Source organism: Anopheles nili, chromosome 3, assembly GCF_943737925.1.
Source record: "Anopheles nili chromosome 3, idAnoNiliSN_F5_01, whole genome shotgun sequence".
Lineage (NCBI taxonomy): Eukaryota > Metazoa > Arthropoda > Insecta > Diptera > Culicidae > Anopheles > Anopheles nili.
Window position 1 is genome coordinate 14,784,632 of NC_071292.1, and position 24,431 is coordinate 14,809,062.

General features: G+C 46.9%; 1 protein-coding gene across 4 annotated transcripts; it reads left to right on the top strand.

The window, feature by feature from the left end:
* Window positions 1-217: 217 nt before the first annotated feature.
* LOC128726641 (profilin) lies at window positions 218-24,080 on the top strand. Of its 4 annotated transcripts, none has more exons than XM_053820458.1 (4): window positions 218-358; window positions 806-1,066; window positions 18,004-18,175; window positions 19,923-24,080. In XM_053820458.1, the coding sequence occupies exons 2-4, from the start codon at window positions 956-958 to the stop codon at window positions 20,018-20,020; spliced, it is 381 nt and encodes a 126-aa protein (XP_053676433.1). In that variant the 5' UTR covers window positions 218-358; window positions 806-955; the 3' UTR covers window positions 20,021-24,080. The 4 variants fall into 4 exon arrangements, with proteins under 4 accessions (XP_053676433.1, XP_053676435.1, XP_053676434.1 ...); XM_053820460.1 differs by having other exon boundaries at window positions 230-298; XM_053820459.1 differs by having other exon boundaries at window positions 257-358; window positions 813-1,066.
* The last annotated feature ends 351 nt before the right edge of the window (window positions 24,081-24,431 follow it).

The window sequence follows — 24,431 nt, forward strand, 5'->3', positions numbered from 1 at the left end:
TTATTGTAATATCTCGCAATCAGAACAAACAGTTCTTAAAAAAATACTGAAAATATTTTTTCAAAAAACGAGTATCTAGCATAACCTTGGTCAATTTTCCAAGCTGTCACTGTGACAGTGACGAAGATTTTTTTCGAGCGTTCACTTTTTTGTCTAGCAAACGCGCAGTGTAGCCACCACAGAAAATTTCAATCGAAAAAGCTAGCCGACGGCGGAGGACACTTCGAAGCCATAGTAGAGATCCTTGTCGTGTCGAGCGGACAGTCGTTTCCTGGCTCCCGGGTGTGCGCTGAGAAAGGTTGACGGATTTTTAGGTTATAAAACCCTCGATTTTTTGCCTTCTCCCATAACGCGAGCGGTGAGTGTGCAATTGAAGCGTCGCTAAGGGTGGGGGAATTTTTCATGCCTGTGAATAGAGCGAAATTGAACTTGAAACCCACAAAGTGGCGAAGTGTGAGCAAAGTCCTATCGAAGCCAGCGTGGTGGTGAAACACAGACCGTTTTTTTTGTAAAAGTAGAGCGACGAAGGAGATTTTCCTGCTGCACCGCTTCTCGCCATTGCCGTCGCCGTGGCCGTAGTGGCGATTTGGGGTTGTGTGTGGTGCCGGCTTTACATGCGTGTGCTGCGTGGGTCCTGGCGCAAGGCACCCGCCACCACCTTCGCATCCTTTTTCAGATCGAGAAGCTGTCAACAGGAGTTTAATTGTCCGTTTCCCCGTTTCCGTGTCTCTTTTCTTCTCCCTCCCGTCGACCCCGCGGTGGTGGTGCATCCTCTTGCTGCTTCTCTCTCTCTGTCTGTTCCAAGGCAATAGAGAATCCAAAGTAGCGCGAAGCTAGATTGAAAAAGGAGTTAACCGGATACTGAAGAGCGCCGGCAACCGGAAGCAGCAGCAGCAGCACCAGTCGCAGCAGCATCTTTTGCACACGTAAAAGCGAGTAATATAAAACATACAGAATGAGCTGGCAGGATTACGTCGACAATCAGCTTCTCGCTTCGCAGTGCGTGTCGAAGGCAGCCATCGCCGGTCACGATGGTGGCGTTTGGGCCAAATCGGAAGGCTTCGAGGTAAGTGTATATATGTGTGTGTGTGTGTGCTGGAAGGGGCGGGGAAAATGTGATCCTTTTTTCTGCTCGTGAAAAAGTGCACCGTGCAAGAGGGGTGATTTGTTAGGTCGTGATATGTACATGATTGCATTTTTATATAGTGCGAACGATTTGTTCTCGAAAGCGCCATGGGAAAGCATGCTGTGGGAACGGAAAGGTGGTACCGGCTTTTTTTTCCTAACATTTTCTTCCAAGAGCCATGCTGGCCCGGTCTCGTTTGCAATAAATGGTTCTCCCCTGGGTGTGACGAGCCCGAACGCGCAGGGTGAGAGGAGCGCGAGGGCAGATTGAACCGTTTCATTTTTTGGAATCACGCAAGAGCGAGCGAGCCGGCGATGTTCGATAAAGTGTCCGATCGCGGGCGAAAGCGAGCGAGCGAGAGAGCGTATTTCTCCAAAGTGCGTTGTGAGCGACCGAAGGGAGAACGCGCGTCCACGGTGAGAGTGAAAATTTCAAGTGAACTTGCCGTGCTCACGCTCTCCGACGTCGGCGTTTTGCTCACCAAGGCAAGGGTGTGACCCGGCCGTTGCTGCTGCTGCTGATGATGATGCGGCGAATTGGGCGATTTTGGGGTGCCATTCGCGGGTTGTGCGTCGCGCAAATTGGCAATTACCGTTATTATGCCTCGTTCAGGCCAGATAGCTGACGGACAGTACAGTGTTTGCAAAAATAAATCACGCCTTTCGCCGGCCACATATAATGTACCTTTTTGGGGGAAAAGATCTCCTCATCGTCGTGTCTATAGACTTGAAATATCTTGCCTCGTGCTGGTTTCTACGCTCAATTGTGTCGTAGCTTTCCCGCACCTGGTCGAGAAACATGTGCAACGTGTGTAGAAAATCGGAAGAGATAAATGCAACCCCATGATGCACGACTGCGAAGAAGAACCAACTTTGCCGGCTCACCACACGGATTTTCAAAATGGCGCACCCGGTGAAAGATGTGTGAATTATTCGCTCTCGCACGCACTCGCCCCTTTTTTCTCTCTTTTTCGCTCATGCATTACCGTGGGTTGAACGATGAGGTTTTTTTTTAATTCTCCTGCCTGCTGAAAGTACAAAATTTGTGTATTTTTCGAAAGGACATTCAGCATTTAGGGTCGAAAGATGCATAAAGCTTGTTTCGTGCCTGTGCAAAGTGTACTTCCAACTGCTCACTCCCGCGTGCAGTGAGAATGACGCATGCCGGGTTGCAGCGGTTTTTGAACACTTCTATCTCGCACGCAAGCACACTATCTCGCACTGCCGACGATGATGGGGTGTTGCGCACTGTCGCTGCCCTTTTGATGGGGCTTATGGGGGAGGTTTGGCGGCTTGGGGTGGGCCCGTGGAGAGGATATCGAAGCGATCATTTCACGCAAACTGTTCCGCAAGGCCCCAACACTGGCGCACACGCACACACCCAGGCTCTGCGGTTCTCCTTTTTTTCGCGTTTCGTTCGTTTCGCTACCGTACGCGCGCCGCTGTTGGGGAACAAGAAAAACATGACCAAGAAGAGGCATAAAAATGCCGGCGAATTTTAAACCGGTTCGCGTGTATATTTGGTTTAGCGCCCCGTCGATGGATGGATGGGTTTCGTAAAACCACAGTGAAACGAGAAAGAGAGAGGCAGAGAGAGAGAGAGAGAGAGAGAGTGAGTCTGCGAAAAGTTAGGATTGATCAAATTCGATTGCGAAGAACGTCGGTGGTTTGCCCCCGTCAAGGATGAAACCGAGGAGAAGGTGGATGGGTGGGTGGGGATAGAGAACCGATTTTTCATAGAGTGCAACGTTTTCTCACGTACCTCGCTTCCGCCCCTGCATATGCCATGCGCTTTGTCGAGCCTTAGTAAGTCCTCACTCACATGGCCCGGCAGCCAATCTGCAACGGCGCACTTATGCCGGTGCGCGAAAAATACGCGTTTATCTTATCGGTTGAAAATTGTTGCGAAAGCCCCTTTGGCTCCCCCCAACGCTGCTCTCGAAAGGGCTAGATAAAAGTGTGCAAGGCATGCCGGAAGGGACATGTTGTCTATTTAGATTTTGCCCTTTTTGCAAACTATCCTACCCCAGATGTTGGGGGTGAAGACTCGAGGCGGTGGCGTCGCGACTGCAGGCTCTGTCCTCTGCTTGCTCCTGTGTGCAACATTGTTGTCCTTTGTCTGCACTTCCAACTGCTTTACGTCTCGCGTTTCTCGTGACTTGTCGTCTGCCGATTATTTGCATATTTTTGCGCGTGCAGGTTAAGGCAGGGGTATGTTTCACCCTTTCCTTTGCATATGCGCCCTTGCGTTGTGCATATGGCACCCCGTCATATTGCCCTTGCACACGTCATGGGGTAGTTTCGGGTGTTGTTCATCACCCGCCGCCTGCTCCTTGTAGTGGTTGAGAAAATGAGACGCTCGTCGCTGTCTCGGACGAAGCGTGAGTCATCTCAATGGTTTCGTTGTTCGTTTGGCCCATTGGACAGCGATTTTAACTTATTGCTGCTCGTTATCGGAAGGTATAGGGTGGCTTTGTGCTGTCGATACCTTTGAAAAAATACCTATGTAAAGGGCTGGCGAGGGAGCCCAAGTATAAAGCAGCGCGAGACAAGATAGCGTTATCAAACAAATCCTAGGGAAAGGATTTTGATTATTTTTCGACCCGACCACGGCAGGCGTGTGGTATCTTGAGTTTTTCACTACGACGGAAACGACGTACCATTGGAACTTTCCTTGCACGGCCTTTTTTTGATGGAATTCGAAATCGTATTTATTATTTTCAAATGAGGGGGGTGGTACGCTCAAACGAACACCTCTATTGCGGGTTTGTTTCTCCTATTCGGGGCCGTTAAGCTGTTAAAAAATGATTCACTAGACAATTCCGTTATATTTGGAGAAGGGAGGAAAGCGTTATGAGAATGCGTGGAGGAAAAAGTTGGCTTTGGGAATCAATTTCTAATGCAATATAATAAAGAGCGGATGTTAACGATGTACAAGTTGGAAGTGATAAGGATCGGTTTTAGACAAGTTTAAAATAGACAGCAACAATAGTTACTTAGATTTCGTTTGTTTTATATGTGTTGCATTGTCGATTGTAAACAATGAAGTGACGGCTTATAATCCGATCTTGAATATCCTACAATAGGATGTCATTCATATGAAGAAATTGTCATGTGAGAAAAAATTGTTACATAATCGGAATAGCTCGTATATAATATTTTTTACGGTGGGTCCTCTGTTACTGCGACAGTTACTGTGGATTCATGAATAACCGAATATTTCGTTTGGGTTTCCAGATTTAACGAAGTGTTGTTATTGGGGTTTTTTCTATCTTGATTGGAAAAAGAGGAAAATAGGATTTTTTTGTGTGTTGCAGAACATGAAAAACGCAACACATTAAGGGTGATAAAATACTTAAATTCATTATTCTGCTATTCCGCACACTGTCGCTTTAGGCTTGTAAATGCCCAACATGTAAAAAGGACGGAGGAAAACGGTTGGAGGATGTTTGTAGGTGATGACTTTGGAAGGGAGGATTAGCAAAGGGAGCATCTTATATTTATGCTAGGAGGAAGCTGTTTATAAGGCAACGGGGTCTTTTCAGGGGTTAGCCGGGCTCGTTTTGCCCATGTTAAGAAGTATTTGCATCTCAATGATGTAAATTCGGGTCGAAAGAAAAGGGAAAAGCATAAAACGCGCTTCGTATGAGCCGTTTTTGGGTACACATGGCGCATCATCGTGGTACGTTGCTGTGCTCCTTGCATTAATCGTTCATTATGCCCCAAAAGTGTGCCCCGAATGCTCTCCGGTGCTTGCTGCTGTGAGGCAGATAAAAAAATGGGTTTATGAGTGCGCAGATCAACGGATCGAAAGTGATGAATGAAACATCCCGGGAAGAAGCGAAGGGTGTGTTCGTTGCCCTCGCTCCCTTTTTCGTGTGTTTTCCTCGCGTAGTTCCTTCCCATTCGTACGCCTTGGCAAAGTATCTATTTGCGCGATTAAATGAGTTTTAACATATGGTAAGCAAATTTATTTCCTCCTCTTGGGTGCTCTTTGTGGTTCCATCCTTTCCTTACCATACTTAATTCTCACGTTTTTTCTCGTTTCTTCCTCCAAAATGCTCGACAATGGTGGGATACTCTCTCTTTCCTTTGTGGCATTTCCATTCCCTGTTAACTTCTATGGCTCGAGTGTTCTTGGTCTTTTGCTCCGTATGTTTTATTTGCTGTTGAAGTTTTGTTGGCGAGAAAACTCTTCCTGCCACAGTACCTCTTCTTTGCTTCAGCGTTTCCCTCGATAGCGAAGACGGTTGAACAGTTCGATAAAATATGAATGTAGTGTTCTTACTACAACTCTAAATAAAGTAAACGCTTCTCTCCACACGCACACTTCAGCATAATATCTACCGGTTCTTATCTACTTCACCCACGAAGTATAAGAGAAAAAAAAAACACTATGAAAAGTAGTAAAACTGAACAAAAAGTGTAGCGAGCGTGTGTAGGCTGAGAAATCGATTTCCGACTTTGTTAGGCATATTATGGCTTGGTAGACCGCAAACCGGCAATGCTGTACGAAAAGAACACAAACCAAGCCACGTTGAAATGCGGGAAATGAGTTGAACTTTTCGAAACGAGCGAATGGTGTAGCATAAAACTCTTAACCAAACCTGCTCGGTCTGTCAAAAAGCGAACACAGTACGAACGGGCAAACACCGCTAGAAGTCGAACCGGAAATGGTGAATGCTGACGCGGCGCATATCGACGACGCCTTCCGTTCATTTTCTACCATCCCTGATAATCGTACGCTGCTCAAAAGCGCATACGGTGCATTGTGTAGCGTGTTGTACATATAAACCAGCCATACGGACGACAGCTTGGGTGCCACAGTGGCGTGAAGTGCTTCGTTATGGAGTATTAGTAGTAGAATATGGGGGGAAAATATGTGAGAGCTCACTAGGGAGAAAAAGAAATATTTGCACTTTGCTGGATGGCCATTTGCTAATACACAACATTGATAAAGGGTACAGGGAGAAGTCAATGTTGATGGTTCCCGTCCCGGTTAGTGTATATTACTATGGCTGTGGCTTCGCCTGATGGAGGTAAAGAAATTTGCTTGTTGAAATAATATTTACGTTTTTAATGGAAGAATGAATTAGTGTGTGCTACCGTTTTAGGGCAGCACATTGTTCGGGGATGACTCATGTTTGCTCTCTAGAGACCAACAGTTTTTGAATAGTGTCGAAAATGATGCCCCGTTGAGTGTGTCCATTCAAATAGGAGCACAATCCTACGTCAGTTTTTTTTTCGGCTCTTCTCGTCCGAGACGTGCCCAGTCTGATGGCGCCACGAGCTCCACAGTCTGCAGCTCTTAGATCCAAACCGGAACTTGTCGCAACGTCGCTTTCGGATGGCTCGTAGCGCAGGGTAGTCACCCTTATCCCGGCGCTTCCGTCTGCAGGATGCGCGCGGCTCGATCGATGTAGCCGGTGCTACCCGTAGCGAATGAAATGAAGAAAGGGAAAGAGAAAGTTGACGCAGTTCTCAGTGCGTTGCAACTTACCGAACACATAAGAAAGCAATACAAAAAAGCCATCGAAAAGCAGCGATTGGCGATACGTGCGCGACATTATATCTCCCTGCTGTTGCCAACCAAGTCCAAAGGTTGTTGGTGTCTCCAAAATTTTCGACGATTTCTTCTCGGTCATTCGAGAGCCGTTAGTGAGAATGTCAAGATCTCTCGAAAGGGGAAAGACTTTTTTTCAAATCGATTCGCCCGTTTTATCTGACACGCTGCTGGGGTGTTTTGGGTGGGGAGAAAGGGCTCATAAATATTTCAACTACCGAATGAATCCGGTTTTGTCGGATTTCGTTGGGGTGCCTTTTTAGGGGTAATATTTCTTTCTCCTTTTCGTTAATGGTTTATGGATGAGGATGTGTATATATATATTTCCTCCGTCGTACATCATCGTTGTGGAAAGCCTTTAACCAGCGCAGCAAGCGATGTCTTTTTAAGTAACAGAAAACACAATTTGGGCGTTGTTGAAAGTGATAATAAATAACCACATATATTAATCCATGTGGTATGTTTCTTCCATTACAATTGTATCTCATCGAAGTGACAGAAACCCCCCCAAAAGATAGGCTTTAATGGTTAATGTGTCACGTTTTTATTGCTCCCAATTGCAGCGATGGTCTAGAAGACACAAAGCATCGACAAAAAGCACACATTTTATTTTCACCAAGCGTGATATCAGTGACTTTATGCGGTTGTCAAGTTTTCGTCACCGTTCGCATGCGATCTATTCCCAGAATGCTCGTAGCCGTAATCCTCCCGTGGGGGGAAGTATCCACGGCCGTTGGTCGTAAAAGAATTAACAATCGACGACGGCTTGACGGACTCGACTTGTCGGAGGATCGAATGGTGCGGCCTCTAAAGCAGGTCAGCGTGTTCATGGCACACATTATTGCAATCCTGCACCCCGCGGGGAACGCTCGGGCATCGAAACAAAACCCATATGGCTGACGCGCCAGTCGGGTAGAGTAGGTGAAGGTCGCGGTTTTGAAGGTGTTCTCCTCGATTTAACACCCGTGCTGCCAGCTCAGGAAGCGAACTGTGCGTAGTGCACTCGACTTTCGGTTCTGGGGTTTCCCCCCGATGTAAGCGTGGTTTGGGTTGAGGCTTTGTCTAGTTCAAAAATGGTGGGGAATGGCCATGACCGCGACAGGTCCTCTCTACGTTGCGTTAGACAGGGTTCCGTCTGTCAAGGTGATTACTGGACTACACTGCTGTCAAACTATCGATTCCAGAGACTGTCTAAAAAAACGTTAGGAAGGTTCATCCAGCGCACTTCTCTCCTTCTCGCGGTTCCTATGTAATTGGTTTCGTGGAAAGGACGGAAGCAAAAGGGCCAGCAATCCAATTACCCTTGACCAAGGTCATCGGTGCTCGAACAGTTTGTGTCTGCCCGTTTCTTTCCCGAATGGAAGCCAACAAGTCTGGGTCGAATAACCAGACAGCAGAGGGATTATTGAAAGGTCCGTTCTCGGCAGGCCCGCATTTGTTGTCAGCTGTGTGACAATAATGAGAACACAATTGCACGAGCTCTACAGTAGATAGTTCTCCGCGCGGGGTTCGTTAGTTTTCCGAGGCAAAGTGTGATGATGGAGAAATTCGAAGCCTCTAGCCAGATATATGATGAGGATAGGAACTGCCAGCGTAAACACGACTGTCGTATTTAAGTGACCGAGAGCTGGTAATTGTGAGCTTGACATACTGCATGTGCAATAGGCCAATGAGTCGTAACAAGTGCATTCATGAGATGGTGTATCAAATGTTGCCACTAGTTTCCCTCCCTGGTTACTTCTCTTGGTAGAACCTCGAGCGATGTGTGCGTTGAGGACAGGTTTTGTAGATGTGGATGAACTTGTAAATGCAGATCCAACTGCTAATTGTTTGCTGTCCAGTGTGTGCTAACAGGAATGTTGAGATCATTCAAGCGACCAACGCATTATGCCGTTTCGATTGAGATACACGTGTTAACTGGTTTGATGCGATAGATCTGAAGAAATTTAGGATATGTTAGGAATGACATGCAGACGTCGTTGCACAATTAGCGTCAGTTTGTTTCGTGAAGGTGAAACTTGCTAACCTATTCTCGTCACATATCAGGTCTACTGCAATCAATTTTTTGAATTCAATGTAAACGACCAAAATCTGCCCTCAGTTCTGCATGCGCATCGGCACTTGTTGTTCACCTTGACGGATAGGAAAAGAAACATGCCCAAGAGCGACAGCAAAGGAAGCAGTTGAGCGTGTATGCCATTTTAATAAAGATATGAGGATGGCAGTTCAAGAATATTGATTACCCTCCAGAAGGCACAGCGGAGGAAAACGGGGTTGCCCGAGAACGACATGGCACTATTAACGCGTGCTGATGATGATGATCACGATCACGTTGATTAATAATGCGGTATGCATAGATGTTTGAATAATTACAACGGGAAGGGGGCACTTCAGCACTCACCTTCCACCAGCTTTTACTAGGTTCAGTTGATGGAATATGACGGTGACACCACTCCTAGACCTCCCAGGCGATCTCCCCGTCACTCCTTCGGGGTGTTGCGAATTGTTTTGTTTGTTCACGCGAGCCGATCGCGACTTCACCGTGACCGGTTTGTGTTTTTAGCCGGGAACAGCAAATTGCTCCCCGAGAGCAAGTGGCGGGTGACCGCTGTCTGGATGGCAATTCACACTGCTGCGATTGCAAGTCCTTGATGAGGAAAGAAAGGAAGTTTAGGGGAGACAGTCGGCTTTGACCTTGGGCGTGATTTTCGTGGGAAGAAGACAATTTCAAGAAACCAATATCGTTCGAGATCTTTCATCAGAAAATGAGGAAAATAACACAAAACGTAGTTGATAAACCTGAGTTTGCGGGAAAATTAAAATGATGTCATGTGTCTAAACATTCATGGGAGCTGAAAAAAATATTATCAATAATGAAGAAAAATGATACCATCTTATCGGTTTCGCTTTATCGCTACGGAATAAGATATTTTTAAACTGCGTATCGCAAAACCAGTGCTTCGCTTCCATCATTAAGCTGTCTCTCCTATCGAACATTCCACGTTCTTTTCCGTCGTGGAGGGAAATAAAGCGAACGGCGGCGAAATCGCGAAAACGATTCACGTCCTTCCTCTGTCTGTTCGTCGTCGCGGGCTAAAAATTGCTCGAACATCGACAACCGGACGCGCACGTTTTTCCGACGAGACTTGTGCGTTCGTCTCGTCAACGGCCCTGTGCCCTTGCACTGTTGTCGATCCATTCCTACCTTTGCTCCTTTGGTACGTCTCTCCATATCACCCGTCCTCGTGGAACTGGTAGAACCGGTGTTTCCGGAGTGATGCGGTGTGCCGCCCGTGGATCAAGCGTGTGTCACCTAAAGGTACACCTTCCCAGGGAGAACGAGAGAACGTTTTGCTTTGCTCTGGTCCCACATGGTCATGTTTCAGACCGCGCCCTGCAGCAATAAGGCTTTAGCAGCGAAGATAAAGGGTTAGCGCGCGGCGGTAGTGGTTGTGTTGTAAAACGTGTTTTCACCTTCGCGTTGCGTTTGGTTTTGTTTGTGAATGCATGAGAGAGAATGTGTGCAGCGCGATGGGGTTGAAGAGAGTAATAGATAACGCCCTTTGTCGCGGTCGAGACTTTTACGGTGTCTCTAAACATGCTTGAGCTGGGTCACAAACACATGATCATATTTTGCGATAGGAGAATTGCAGTTCTGTTGGCAACCGATTCTTGTTCACGTACCTTTTAGTCTACAAGCTGCTAAAATCGGGGAGAAAAGCCCTTGTCTAAGCACAAGTTATGAGGCATGCAATGTAGGTCGATCGGCGGGAAGAAGTTCTTCCTTTCTTGGACGCATATTTAAAAGCAATTAGTGAGTTATGTGGGAATTGGCTCACCACCAGACGTCTCATGGGATAATATGATCTGCATTTTCCATTAGAAACATCCCCGTCCTGTACGTGATTGATTTTCTGTACGAGGAAAGCCCTTCTGAAATTCCCTTTTCAAAAATACCAGTGAGGGTGGTGTGATAAGAGCAAACAACCCCCAATAGTTGGCGGCTTCGCTTTACAAGCGGTCATTGATCGGCGCGGATCTATTTTTTGTGAATCGTCACCGTTTGAGGGTTAATTTCAGAGCGCACACGATTATTCTTAGAATGGTCTTACATCGCGTCCGTGTAGGGGAATGACGCCCGTGTGATTGCCCTCGATCGATGTAATCTTGCCGGGGGGGACCTATCGAATGCCAATCTAAGCCGGATTGCGGTGAGTCTAGAAATGGCGTGTGCCGTGTTCAAATCCGGCCGACGTAAAAATGACGTAATGGTTCGAGAAAGAGATGATGGGTGTTTAGTTGCTCCGCGTTAGTCATCGCCGAGTAATCAACTGTAGTCGATGACTCGCTTGCAGCATAGCTGATGAGAACCGCTTATATCTCATGATTCAGGAAGCGGTTTTCTTATTTTCACACTTTTTTTGTACAGGATTTTACCGTCATCGTTGATCCTCAGAATTAGTGTGTTATTCATCGTCTCACTCGGTTATATATTGGGAAACCAGTGAGACAACGCTATTTGTTGCATGAGATATCAATTGTATCATGGTGCTTCGGTTAGTAGCAGCCTCTGAAACATGAAACAGTCAGTTTTTCCATCCGGTCTGGTGAATCCGGCTTACCACAGATTCCAAAGACAGCTGGCAGACAGAAATCTCGGTCTGCTGCATTCCTCCTGTGTCTGTTCTTTTCTCCATCACCTGTAGTCAAGCCATGGGGCGGCAATTTTCCAACCCCCCTTCTTGGTCGTTGGATAGTGCTCTTGTCCGGTTGATTAGTCGAAAGGAATAGGCAAGTAAGGTGGGCGAAGGTGTTTCTTTTGCCAGATTCTTGCTGCTGATTTTTTTTCTTCGCTAACTACCACCAGGCAGAGAAGTGCCATTAAGCTCGTTGAGCGGATCATTCTTGCGCTAATGATTCGGAAAAATGGGCTCCAAACTACGCCCGGTGGCGCGCAACGTGTGTTGATGTGCGCGCACCCTTCGTGCCCAGAAGGGTTGCAAAAGGATGATGTTGTGGCTGGGCTTGGAAGTGAAGCCTGGAGGTTGAGCGCTAATGATGTGATAATTGATTAAATGCTGGAAAACGACCGGCTCTCTTCTGCCAGCGTTTTCTTTGTCATGCGTGCGCCCGCGCTGCAGCGTCCGAGTGGCGATGGGTAGAGTCACGTAATAATCGCCATTTACCTACTAGCGAAGGGAGGTTGTGGCTTTTGTTTTTGCACAAGACCGCTTTGTGCACGCCCAGACGGTGGCGGAATCGGTTGATGGGTGGGGGTGTTTACCTAAGCGAAAGGTGGTGTGGTGGATCGCCGCTTTAAGGGTTGAACGGTAGCATGCGCCTTCTTGTTGATGGGTGCTTCCTTTTCTTGTTCTCTCGCGCGCGCGCGTTACTGAAACTCGGCCGAGTGTGGAGGTTTTTAAAAATTAATACAAAATAATAACCTGCAAAGCCCGCTGGATGCGGTGGAGTGTGCAAGGCTAGCATAAAGCGCTTGTGTGTGAGTTTGTGGCTTTCATTCGCAATGAAACCCCCCTGGAAAAAGCTGACAGAAGGCGGTAGGATTTATATTTATTTTTCTTCCGTATAACACTCCTTCGAATTGCCGTCAGCGCGCGCTCCAATTGACTCATTTCATTCGTGTTTAATGCAAGCAAACCACCGAACCAAACACGGGGGCAACCCGACACTCTCTCGTTGTGCTGGAATTTCGGTCGCTTTTCACCCGGCACTCATTAATGTGTTGTCAGGTTTTGGGCTGAGCCTTTGATACACTATCGGGAAGGGGGAAAGTTGAAAGATCAGAGCGCGCATTTCAAGCGGAAGTGTTGTACGGGCGCGCAGATCGTAGGGTAGGGTAGCGAAAGAGAGAAGAGAAATAAAAATATCTCCTCTTTAACTGAACCCCACGAGATCGAAATCCAAGAGGAGCGGCGTGGAAACCGGTGGTGTCGGCATTTCGGCAAATAAACTTTTTACGAAAACGCAAAGATAGGCGGATGCCCCCAAAATGCCACCAAAGAAAAGCCACAAAGAGCAAAAGAAAGATGTAGAGTAGAAAAAATAGAGACAGACAGAGAAAGTCCTTCCACTTTTTTTTGCTGGTTCGCTGGCTGTGTTCACTCTTTTAAAAGCGAGGAGGTCAATGATTGCGAAAGTGAAGTATATGATCTCGCCCTCAAACGATCCGCGGGCAGATTCACCCGGTTCCCCAGCCGCTCTCCCGGGGAGAAGGAGGGTGTGTGGTGGTTTGACAGCCCGCAAAAAGACCACAGCCACAGGGCGGTGGGCAAGCAAATCGAACTTAATTGCCCGGAACGTCCACGATATGGTGGTTTGGGTCCACGTGGCGTGGGTGCGTGCGCGTTCAGCCATCGGGGCGAGGTTACGAATTCATCTCTCGCGACCGCCAGCAGTGTTTTTGGAGTCTGCCAGCGTGTATCATTTCCGTTTGGCGAAAGCCCGCCACCCCGTCGAAGGCGATAGGGGAAGCAATATGATATGATGAAGCTGCCCGGTTTTCTTTTTGCTCAGCCTTTCGCGTTACGCTCCAATTTGCTCACGAGGAGGGTAGCCCCAGAGTGGCCCGCTGAAATTCAAACGCACCGTGGCACGCGAAATGTAAAGCCTCCTTCTACTCCTTTTGCGGCTGTGCTCAGCCAGCATTCGCGCAAGGTTCGATACCGGTTGCTTTTTCTCGAATGCGGGGGGTAATTTTAGCGTGCGATGTGTATGTTTCAGAGACTGTTTTAGGTGCATGTTTTTAATTCCAACCGAATGTTTCTTTTTTGCGCTCACCAATTGGCTTTTTATTCTCTGTCTATGGTGGATGTCGATTACCTTTAGTGAAAGGAGGAGTATAGTAGATCCTGGCGAACAATCCGGTATTCATTTGTTTGTGTGAAGGTTACGGAAAAGAGGCAGTGAGAGTTTTAGAACCAACGGTGGATTACCTAACCTCGGTGTATAAATAGTACACCTTGGAATTTGGTGAAATTACCCGCGAATTAGAGAAAAGGATCTAGAAAATCTAGAGCCCCTTCAATTGGTTGCTCAACCAATGGGAGAAACACCCGTTGATGGTGGGTCAATTTTAACGCATGGGTGATCGTCCTTAACGGTAAAGCCGCGAGATCTGTTACTCACGAGGCGATCGTGGTCTACACCATGTGCCCGGGTGAAGTTGAAGAATTGTAATGGAATGTCTGCATGGGTTTGGGGGAATGTCTCTTCTTCAGGCTTAGCTGTGCGTTCGGAGGAATCATTATCCCATTTTTGGCATGCTAACAACCCCAAAACCGGGCGTCACGATTCCCTTTCTAGCGAGTGGTGGTGTGTCTCGTCAGGGTTTTTTTTCGTGTAGAGGGGTTTGCTTGCGCAGGAATTTGTCTACAAAGAGTCGGCTTTTCACGCACGCCACTGGTGCTGATGACCTTCACAACAATCTGATGCGTGCGCGTGTGAGAGTTCGCTTAGCACAACACAATTTGATCTGCATTTTGTGCCATTCGAGCGGGGCTTACAGTGGAACATTGGAACACATGATGGCGGAGAATAGCAGCAACGCATCACCTTCGATGGGGGGGGATTCTAATTTTAGTAGATCCGTGTGCGCGTGGTTTAAACCTTCCTTTTTTTGCATTCTGATTTTCCACCAACCGAGAGAGAGTCATCGAAAGTAAGGCAACCGGATTTCGGTGTTGCGTAGATGGAAGATGTGTGGTACGCAAACCTTTTCGCATACAGTTGGCCGTGCTGAGTTAGTCATGTACTTCTCTCCCTTCGCGTGCCTTTGGAGCTATACTCGTTTGCCAGTCGGCCGGCCGTACAAACGCCATAAATAGGCTTAATATGTTGCCTTTTTATCGATCCAAGAGGCGAGCATCTCGTACACAACACCGTAAGTGTACGCTCCTGGAGTCTAGCTGCAGGTCCACATCGAAGGACCCGTTCGCGTACTCGAGGGGAGAAAATTTAGCTACTTAAATGGTAAGAAAATTAAACACTCACTCTCCCATGCGCAAGCGGCCCTTGAGGGGCACGTTTCGTTGCCCGTGCGAGTGCGCGCGATATTGCCCGATTTGGGCAGCGTGTGGCCCCGATATAATACTCCTGCTTGACAGACGGTGGAGAGTGGCACGGTGGTGTTGGCGATGATTCACAGAACATGCCGTCGCCGGTGGAGGTCTCCATTTTTTGTTGTTGTTGCCTTCTCGTCTCCTCCACGCTGTGTTTGATCCGTTGGCTGTTCGGAATTGGCTGCTGCTTGTGTCTTGCTTGAGTCCTATTTTGTCAAACCCACGGAGCAGGTCTCCGAGATCGCCTTGGTTGGGATGGAGGTTTCGGTTTGGTTGTGATGCTGTGTGCCGCCTTAGCGTAGGTTAGGTTTAGCCGCGTGCCACCACCATTCCTAAGCCCTGGCCTCTGGCGGTCATTAGCGGGAAGAGTGCCGGTTGGTGGTGGGAAGCGAAACAAACAATCCTAAATATAGACGTTTCTCGGAGGATGAGGTGTACCGCCGAGAGCGCTGGTGGATTCTCGTGGTGGGGTTGTGGCGAGTGTGGAGATGGAACACCCTTATAGGAGATGTTGAATTACGGGTGCAGTGTGCACAGTCCCAATGCTACGAACCACGGCCGTTTGTGATCGTGAGGAGATCAAAGTGCGATCGAGCCCTTCCCGTAGGTCGGCGCTTGGATGGATGGTGGACTAAATCGTGAACATTAATTCTTTAAAGAATTCTAGCATTCACAGCCGCCTCCCAAACACCAACGAAGTTGGAATTTAAATTGGAGAGATTTTTATTTTTGTCAAAAAAAAAGCAAAGAAATAGGCAACTTCTGGTTCCAAGATACAAAATTAATTGAGCCACAATTCATTATCAGTACAGCCATTTGTCTTAAACCCACGCGGCACGCGCTTGTATGTAGGAATCTTTATTTTAAGGGGGAACACGGTTTTCGAAAGGAACCACAATTCATCGGCGTATTGCAGGATCGTAGGGCCATAAAGCCATATCTGCCCGGGAGTAAACTGCGGCGTATGAGAAAGTAAAAGTCCAAACTCCTCTCGTCCGCCATCGGGCTACTATTCATCGACATATATGCGTTGCCCGAATGTGGAATGAGGTGAAAGTTATTACCCTCCATCAGGGGTCGCATTCGCAAGGGCTCTGGACGTATAATACTCGCTACACACGGTCGGTCACATGTGTGCACACACGATCACAGAAAGAAGGAGAGAAACCTCTCGTAGGTCGAAGGATCATGAACCTGTTGCGGACCCCCCTGAGTTGCTGACGAACGGGCCCCTGTCTGGCTTTGTCCGGTTGTCCGAGTCAAAGTGGTGGCCTTTGATTTGGGTGTTTGATTGAGTAAATTTCACCGCATTTGAATGATTGCGCGAGCGGTCGCGAGACTGTTACATCTCATGTGGAGGGGATGTTGTCCTTGAATGACCTCCAGAAGACTATGATCACGCCTTTATTTCGTCTTAGAGAAAGTTCCATTTGCCTTCCCATATGCTTGCTGGCTGTTAGGGAAGCGAATGTGTCGTTGTAGTTCACAATGGACGCAATTGAAGCGAAACTGGCAAATATACGATCCTCTCGAGTTCTACCAGGGACAATGACTTGCAGCTTTAGCTTCTGAGAGTGTGTGTAGAGGACGATGGGCATTTGTGAGGGCACTTACCTTCAACGGCGGTGATTCCTGTAGTTTCGGTCTTTTATGATGTTTTCGGACTTCTGTTACTCGGTAGCGTTCTACAAGTTCTTGACATTATTATTAACTTTACGAGAGTTTCCTCATAAATATGCGACACTGTGTGCATTCGTGTGGGAGTATTTTGATGCCGGGTTGACATTAAAAAAGTATAAAAACCTTCGAAACCACACCACGCGAGACAGATCGCTTCTAGAGCAGGCATGAAATGTGCGTGAAATGGGAACGGTTCGTGGGAGACATGGTTAAAAATAATCTTTTGCTTGTGTCTACTTTCACGCACATATTTTTGTCTTCCGTCCATGGTTGGAAATATAGAAAATTACAAAAAAAAAACCTTCAATCTTGTTCACCACGACCACCGCGACACAGAAAAACGGAAAATGGTTTTTCGTGTGCAACGTCAAGTCGAACGTGTGTTAACAGCGAGGGTCGTCTCCTTCGTGCGATGATTAAGAGGAGCTTTATTCGCGCGGTTTACAACAATAATTTAATGGGTTGTGAATCGCGGAACCAACCGGAATGTGTTATGAGCTGTCGCAGGAAAAAAGCCTTTGTTTATCTTTTCCCTTCACGTGTTCATCAAACGGTTGAGAGACGTCGCAAAACATGTGTGCGGTTCCTCCGTGAGCAGGGTGATACCTCGGCAGAGTGTATGTTACTCAACCAACCGACCAATCAATGATCTCTCCTTGCGTTTCTCGTCAGTTTGAAGCTTTACCGGTTAAAAAGGTGCTTATCACGGTTTGTTAGGTACACACTTCCGGCTCTTGGGCGCTCGGCGGTGTGCGATACGATATCGATTAATGTTCGTGCTGAAGCACTGGACAGTTTAATGCAAGAGACTGTCTCTAAGCAGCCATTTTAGATCTTCCTTAAGATATGGGTTGGAAATTTAATGGGGTGCAAAGCGTGCAAGGTTGGTCGTTGAGATGAGAGGAGTGATGGATTCGAGGTGTTGTTCAGTCACACATTTAAGGCACCTTAATTAGTCTTGTCCTCGAAACGTGAACATCTCGTCCTACAATATTTGCTCCCGTGTGGTGTTAATGCTTTTTGGTGGAATAATTTAAAGCTATTTTTAAACCTATGTCACTATGTCTAACTCAACCAACGGGTAAGACATCACTAAAAACCATCCCTGATAGAGAAGAGTCTACGCAACGCGTTTGAAAAGGTTTACTAGTAGAAGATGCATTTTAAAACAGATGGTGTGATAAATTTGCTCTACATAGGAGCAGTTTATAGACTTTCATCGATCACCGGTCCAGGTTTTTGTCCTTGAGGGTGAAGAAAACGAAACCGACTCGATGCAGTTTGTCGAGGCAATCGAGTGCCAAAAAAATAAGTGGGTCAAGCAGATTTAAGTGGGTTTATTGACACTGACATTTGGAAGGGATGACGCCGCCGTCTCACCTCTTTAGTTTGTCGCTTGAAATCCGTCAATCAGCGTCATCGGCTCTCCTCTATGTCCAAGAGTGTGTATTTTAATTAATTCAAATATTTCGTCTACCTGGTTAGGAATCAGGCTACTTTTTTTTTAAATAATCCGTTCCGAATTTAAACGCTTTCTTTTTTTTGCTGCTATTGCAGGTGTCGAAAGAGGAGGTGGCCAAAATAGTACAGGGATTCGACAAAACTGAACTGCTCACATCCGGTGGTGTGACACTAGCAGGCCAACGTTACATATACCTTTCCGGTACCGACCGAGTGATCCGTGCCAAGCTCGGCAAAACCGGCGTGCATTGTATGAAAACCCAACAGGGTAAGTATTGGGGGTGGGAAAACAAAATCGAAAATCCTGCTCCCAAACAGGACCGAGCAGCAAACAAATAGCAGCAACATTCGTCGAGATTGTAGGGATTTGTTACGCGCCCCCCCCCCACAATAGCATAATGTCCTGGCGGATGCGGGCTGTACCAGCATCTTTAGGCTACGCTTGATATTGCTCTTATCGAGGATCCGAATGACCCAGAAACAAGAGGGTCATAACGATACACACCACAAGAGGAGCACCCTGAGCAGCAAAGAGTGATAAAGAATATCGGTTGATGGAACACCATTTTTGTGCCCTCTCCCGTTTGTCGGTTGATTGGGCATCATACATGGTGTTGGTAACAAAATAGCTGACCTTTTGTCATACACGGACGATATGGCGGTTGCAGACGCTAGCGTATTTCATCTGCTATTTCATTCGTCGACTGCAGTGTTCAAGGAAGTTTGCTTTCTTTCTACTACCTTTGAGTGACGGCATCGCGGTGTCATGATGCATTTGTCACGTACCGTTCATGTTCCAGTTTGCTGTGGGAGATTTGTCAAACACACGGCTACTGTTTTGGATCGCGTATGGCGTGGCCTTCCATCTGGAGAGCAACATTCCACTAAAGGGGCACGATAGTGATATGGGGCACGTGCAGTGGAATGTCGCTCGCAAAGTATGTGATGATAGGCTAGCGCGGACGTACGATTTGAATGTGGCGCAAAAACGCGCATGATGATAAAGAATTGCTCACCAAGTGTAATGTGAAGGTGTGTTTACTGTTGGAAAATTAGAGAAGGAGGCGAAGAAAGGGGATGGTCTTTTTTGTAATCGTTGCACGAACCAACGATCCCTTATGGAAATGATAGCAGGCCTCAGTGATAGCTCTGTGGATCTTTGTGACATCTTCAGCTCACAAAACCCGTTCTTCCTGTTTATTTTTTCAAGAAATTCTTTTGAGCGGTGACTCCTTTTTTTAATAACAGAAAAACTATGAAGAAAGCTAAGTGCTACACCTCATTTTACGCGATGATGTAGTCGCAGTCCTCAGGAATGGCGATTCAGGTTCTCAAACCCCCCAGCCCGTGGATATGGTCCTGACCTTTTTTTGTTTTGTTCATTCCCCAACCGGTTCGTTCTTTCTTCATGCCGAGATTTGGCTTCACACTGGCTTGGCGTTCGTTCCCCCCGAGAAGCATAATTATTGAGTGATAGAAATCCGCTAGAAATGTTGAAGTGGTGCTGGCTTGGGGCTTGCACTTCTATTTATGGATCGCGCCCCTCCCCCCGATATTGTTGCTGCTACTTTATTATTCTAACTGTTCGCGTTCTCGCTGTGTGTTTGTTCGTGTTCTCTCTAGATTTCCGAATTGCATTACTCATAACGGATTTCCTTTCTTTTCTTTTTTCTCTCTCTTCCATTTGCTTCTGGACATCTCTTTGCCGCCCACCACCCCCTCGTGTATGTTGTGTTGTGTGTTTGTGTGTGTTGTGTTATCTGTTCCTCCCGATTCCCCCCCTTGTTCGTTCGTTCATCCCTTGTTGTATCCTGCGTGGGAACAACGCCACGTCACATCACCTCCTGATCCTTTTTGCTCGTATCGTCGATCGGTGCCCGCCCTTTCATCTGTGCATCCTGTACAACATCGAAACGCGGATGATTTTGGCTATGATAATGATGATGATGTGCGTGTGTCTGCCTGTGTGCCGCCCCCCACGTGATACGATGTTGTTGTGTTCGCAATGAATGTAGCTGTTATAGTATCAATCTACGAGGAACCCGTTCAGCCTCAGCAGGCGGCATCCATAGTAGAAAAGCTGGGAGATTATCTAATTACCTGTGGTTATTAGAAGGAAAAACTACACACACACACACATACATACACACAACTTTAGGAGCAGAGCAGTAGCAGCATCAGCAGCATCAGCAGCAGCAGGCGCAGTTATGCAATGGGGGAGGGATATCCAACAGTAATGGTGGGAGGAGGGCTGGGGTTGTGAGTGGATGGGGAGGGGGGAGAGAGGTGTGGTAGAGAGAGTGGAAGCCTGCCGAAGAAGAAGAAGAAGGAGTGATGGAGCGGAAGTAAATAGAAAACAGAGAAAAGATCGGAAGTTTGGGAAACCAACCAGCCTCTTAATTTCGGACCTTGGAGCAGGAGCGCGCGCGCGCGTGTGTGTGTGTGGCGCTGGTGGTATTCGTGTGCGCGCGTGTGTGTGTGTTTTGTTTGTGTGCTGGCTTGTGTTTATGTGTGTCTATGTGTGTACGCGCGTGTGTGTGTCTGTGCGGCGAATTGTCCGCGAGAAAATCTTCTTCCATAGCACACTCGCGCCGCGCGCATATCCTGCCACAGCCGCCCATCCTTCCATCCACATTCCGTCTCTCCTGTAGTCCTGCGCGCGCGTGTGTGCATGTGTGTGGGGGGTGGGTGGTCTGTTTGTCGCGTTGTTGCAAACGTGAAAAAAGTGTGCGCCCAGCCCTACACAATGACACATCGCGTGTGCCGGAGCAAAATTGTGTGCAACCGAAAAAAAGGGATACGGGAGTAGACGGGGGTTGTGGTGTTGCAGAAGGAACCTCTGTGTGGCGTAAGAACACATCCGGGGGACCGGCTTTGAGCACGAGCTAAGAAAAAAACCGTGTGAGGAGGCCACAAGAGGGAAGCGATCGATAAAGCAAAAGAAACACAAGCATGAGATAAGGAGCAGAAAGAGCTCCCAGGTTAAGTGGAAAAAGAAAGGGAAAGAGAGAGAGAGAGATAATGAAACGAGCATTAAAAACAGAGAAAAAATAAGAACGTTGAAACATGAAAAGAGGAGAAACATACACTTTCATACTGCTTTTTTTTATAATTTAAACACTAGAAACACACATGAATAAAGAAATTGTGAGGCGAAGAAGAAGAGGAAGACACATATAAACAAAGATCGAAAGCATTTGCTAGCGGCAAGAGGGAGGATGGGTAACAAAGGGGTAATGGAATTTTTGGAAACTTCATCGGGGGGTTTGTTGTGTGGAGCAAACCGTAAAGGAAAGAACACACGCTCTCGGTGTATTGTTTGTGTGCGTATTTGTGTGTGGGTGCGTGTATGTGCCACAAACTTTGACCGGCTTGTAGAGATAAGAGGAAAAGCAGAAGATGCTGCTGTGGAAGCCATCCTGCTCACTCGGTCTTTCGCTTCTGGATGTGGGAGGGAAGGGAAGAGGAGGAGGGGCGGGGAAACGGGTTGGTTGGTGGAAAGTCGTACCGTTGCAACCACCACCCCATCTCCGCTGGAGTGTCTCTTTGGCATCACTTTCCCTCTGGTATATTCGCTATGTTACTATGCCGATCGGAAATTGTGGAAAGGATAGAACCACCAACCTTTATCGTGACTCGGCGAATAAGTTTTCCCGATTACGTTGGTACGCATACCACGTCCGGTTGGCAAGCATATACACACACACACACACTCCCACACACATTTATCAATGCATGATGGAGGGAGAGAATGCTTTGGGAAATTCCTCTGGTTTGCGTAACGACTCGGCGCCTGTCCCGGGGAAGAAGGAAAAGAGTTCTTAAGGAAGTCGGGAAAAGCAGGAGTAAATGTGCATACCTCGCCCCCCGGTCCCCCTCTCTCTGTCTGTTCGTTGATGTGTTTTTGAAGGCACGAAAAAGCGAAAGAATGTTGTAAGAACATCCGAGGGGAAGCGTAAGGAATAGAAAGGAGCAGAGCATTAGATATCATCATCATTGCCGCCCACCACCACCACCACCACCACCACCATCTACCCACTACCACCATCCACCAGCCACCAGCAGCAGGTTCGGATTTCTCTCTCGCACGTGAAGCGGAAGTGCACAACAGATACGAGAGTAAGAGCGAGATATGGAGAGAAAGGCGCTGAAAAAAAAAACGAAAACAATGCCAGGACGTAACATGTGACACGAAAATACTACTAATGCACGACGTTTGACGGACTCCCCGCTATGGGGTGTGAAGCATACAGAGGAGAAAAGACTGTAGGACACGAAGAGGACGGACGCGCATCTACAGAAGGACGACCTTAGACACAGAAAAAAAAGAGAGAGAGAGAGAGATGGGAAGAACAAGCGGACAGCCAGGACAGCCGGTATGAGAGAAAATAATAATAAAAAAATATTGATAATACTGTGTAAGCTTAAAATTTTGTTTATTTTTTGCCTAAATGATGTGTAAAATGTGGCTAAAACGAAGAATAAAGAAGCAAACGAGAGAGAAACAGATGAAAAAAAATCAAGAACATACGCACGTACGAATTCGGTGTCCTGCTGTGACGAGAAAGAGAAAGCAAGTGAAATTGATCGGAGATCGCGCGCGCGCGCGTGTGTGTGTGTACGTGATCGTGTGCCTCTGTTTTGTGGAAGGGAGACCTTTTTTTTTTGGGACGAACTACACGTTTTTCGTCTTTTCCTCCGCACACGAGGTGATAGGCTGGTAGAGGAGTTGGGGCTGTTTTGGGGGCTAATGGGGCGTAAAGGAAAATGGAATTACCAGGAGAGGGAGAATCTTCTTCGTTGCGCTCATCTTTTTCTCTCCATGTGTAGGGGCGAATTGTAGTCCATAAATGTTGGTGGTGTGTCTATTGTAACTCTCCTAATCGCCCCCTGCCCAATTCTCGCCCTATTTTTCCGATCGCAACAGTTTTCTTAGAACGATCGTCGATTAGTAATCCATTGTTGGTGCGATCCTTTGTGTCTTCTTTGTATTACGTAAGTTGCTGAATATCTGGACTGGCGTAATTTCGTGGGGGGGATTTCTTTTTTAATTGGGAAAGATTTCTAGTCATTCCACATCCCATCCTTTCAAACACACACACACGAACGCATACACTTTTCTAGGAGTTGTTGGATCTTTTGGTCGTGCAAAAGATGCACGGAATTGACGAAGGACACATTTTCGAAAGAAATTCAAATGGAGAAGTGCGGAGAGAAAGCGAGATTGAAAAAATGGTAACCTCAATGCAAAAAAAATGAAATCAGCATGTAAGCAACAACAAAAAAAACTGTAAAAGCAAAACCTCACATATACAGCAGAACGGGAAGAGAGCGTTATACTAAAATACTAACATACTAAAAGACTAAAACCATAGCGAGAGAACGAGAGGGCGTTGAAAGCAAGAGAAAAAAAAAGAATTGAAAAAAAGGACACAATTCAAACGAAACACGGGGGTATCGAGATGAAACGCGCTGCTAAGCCAGCAGAGAAGAGTGGAGAAGGGTGCGTGTTGGAAAGTACGCGAAAGTAAAACTAAAAACGAGTGATAACGGAGCGAAAGGATAGCGGAATAGGGCGTAGGAAGCGCGATATCGCGAGTAGTCGAAGAAGCAAAAGTTGACCCCTAGAACGTTTCCTCTCGTGGTAGGGCCATGGAAAGCGAAACATCAAACAGCCAGTCTATATATATATAAATATAAATAAATACAAAAAAAATGGAAGACATAACACATAAGCGTAACGCGAGCGAAGTATCATCCATCTCTAACGGGATGCGGCAGGACACTTGAATATGCCGACGCCCGAAGCCAGCCGATAATGAGACACATGGAAAAACAGTAAAGAAAAAGGCTAAAAAAAGAACGTCTCTGTGTGTGTGTGTGCGTATGCGTTGGATAAGCTTCGAGTAACATTCGAAATTAATTAAATGTTTGTTTGATTTTACTTATCGTTTCGTTTGGATGTTTGTTACTTGCGTTCGCTTTATCGTAAGGTTCCCCTTTTACACGGTGGCTCATATCGGCCCCCTGCCGTATAAGAGTGTGTTTGTTGGGGGTAGGATCTCGTCTTTAGGGGTCGAAACAGTTGATAACAGGCGACGTGGGTTTGCGTATAAAATTTGAACCGCGGAACAATCGGTGAATAATGCGTACGTTGGAGGGAATTTGCTATTTTTTTTCGCTTACTAACCTTACTACTAACCGCCATTGTGTAATTTGGTTCTTTCTTTTTTTTTGTTGGTCAATTGCGATCGCAGGTTAGCGATTCGAAAGTGGGGTGAGGCAAATTGTGAAAGAAGATAGAGAAAGAGAGGGTTATACGGAAGTAAAAACGGAATCGGAAACAAATTGCAACTCTTTTAGCACCTGTCAAGGGAAATGACACCGCAATCAATCGCAGCAACCATCGATGCACCGGTGAGAAAGGACCTCTCATCTCTCACTCGGTGAGATAGCCACTAGTGAGCGCGAGTTTGGCGCAGATTAGTGCGCCCAATAAATTGCTATAATTACCCCTTAAGTTT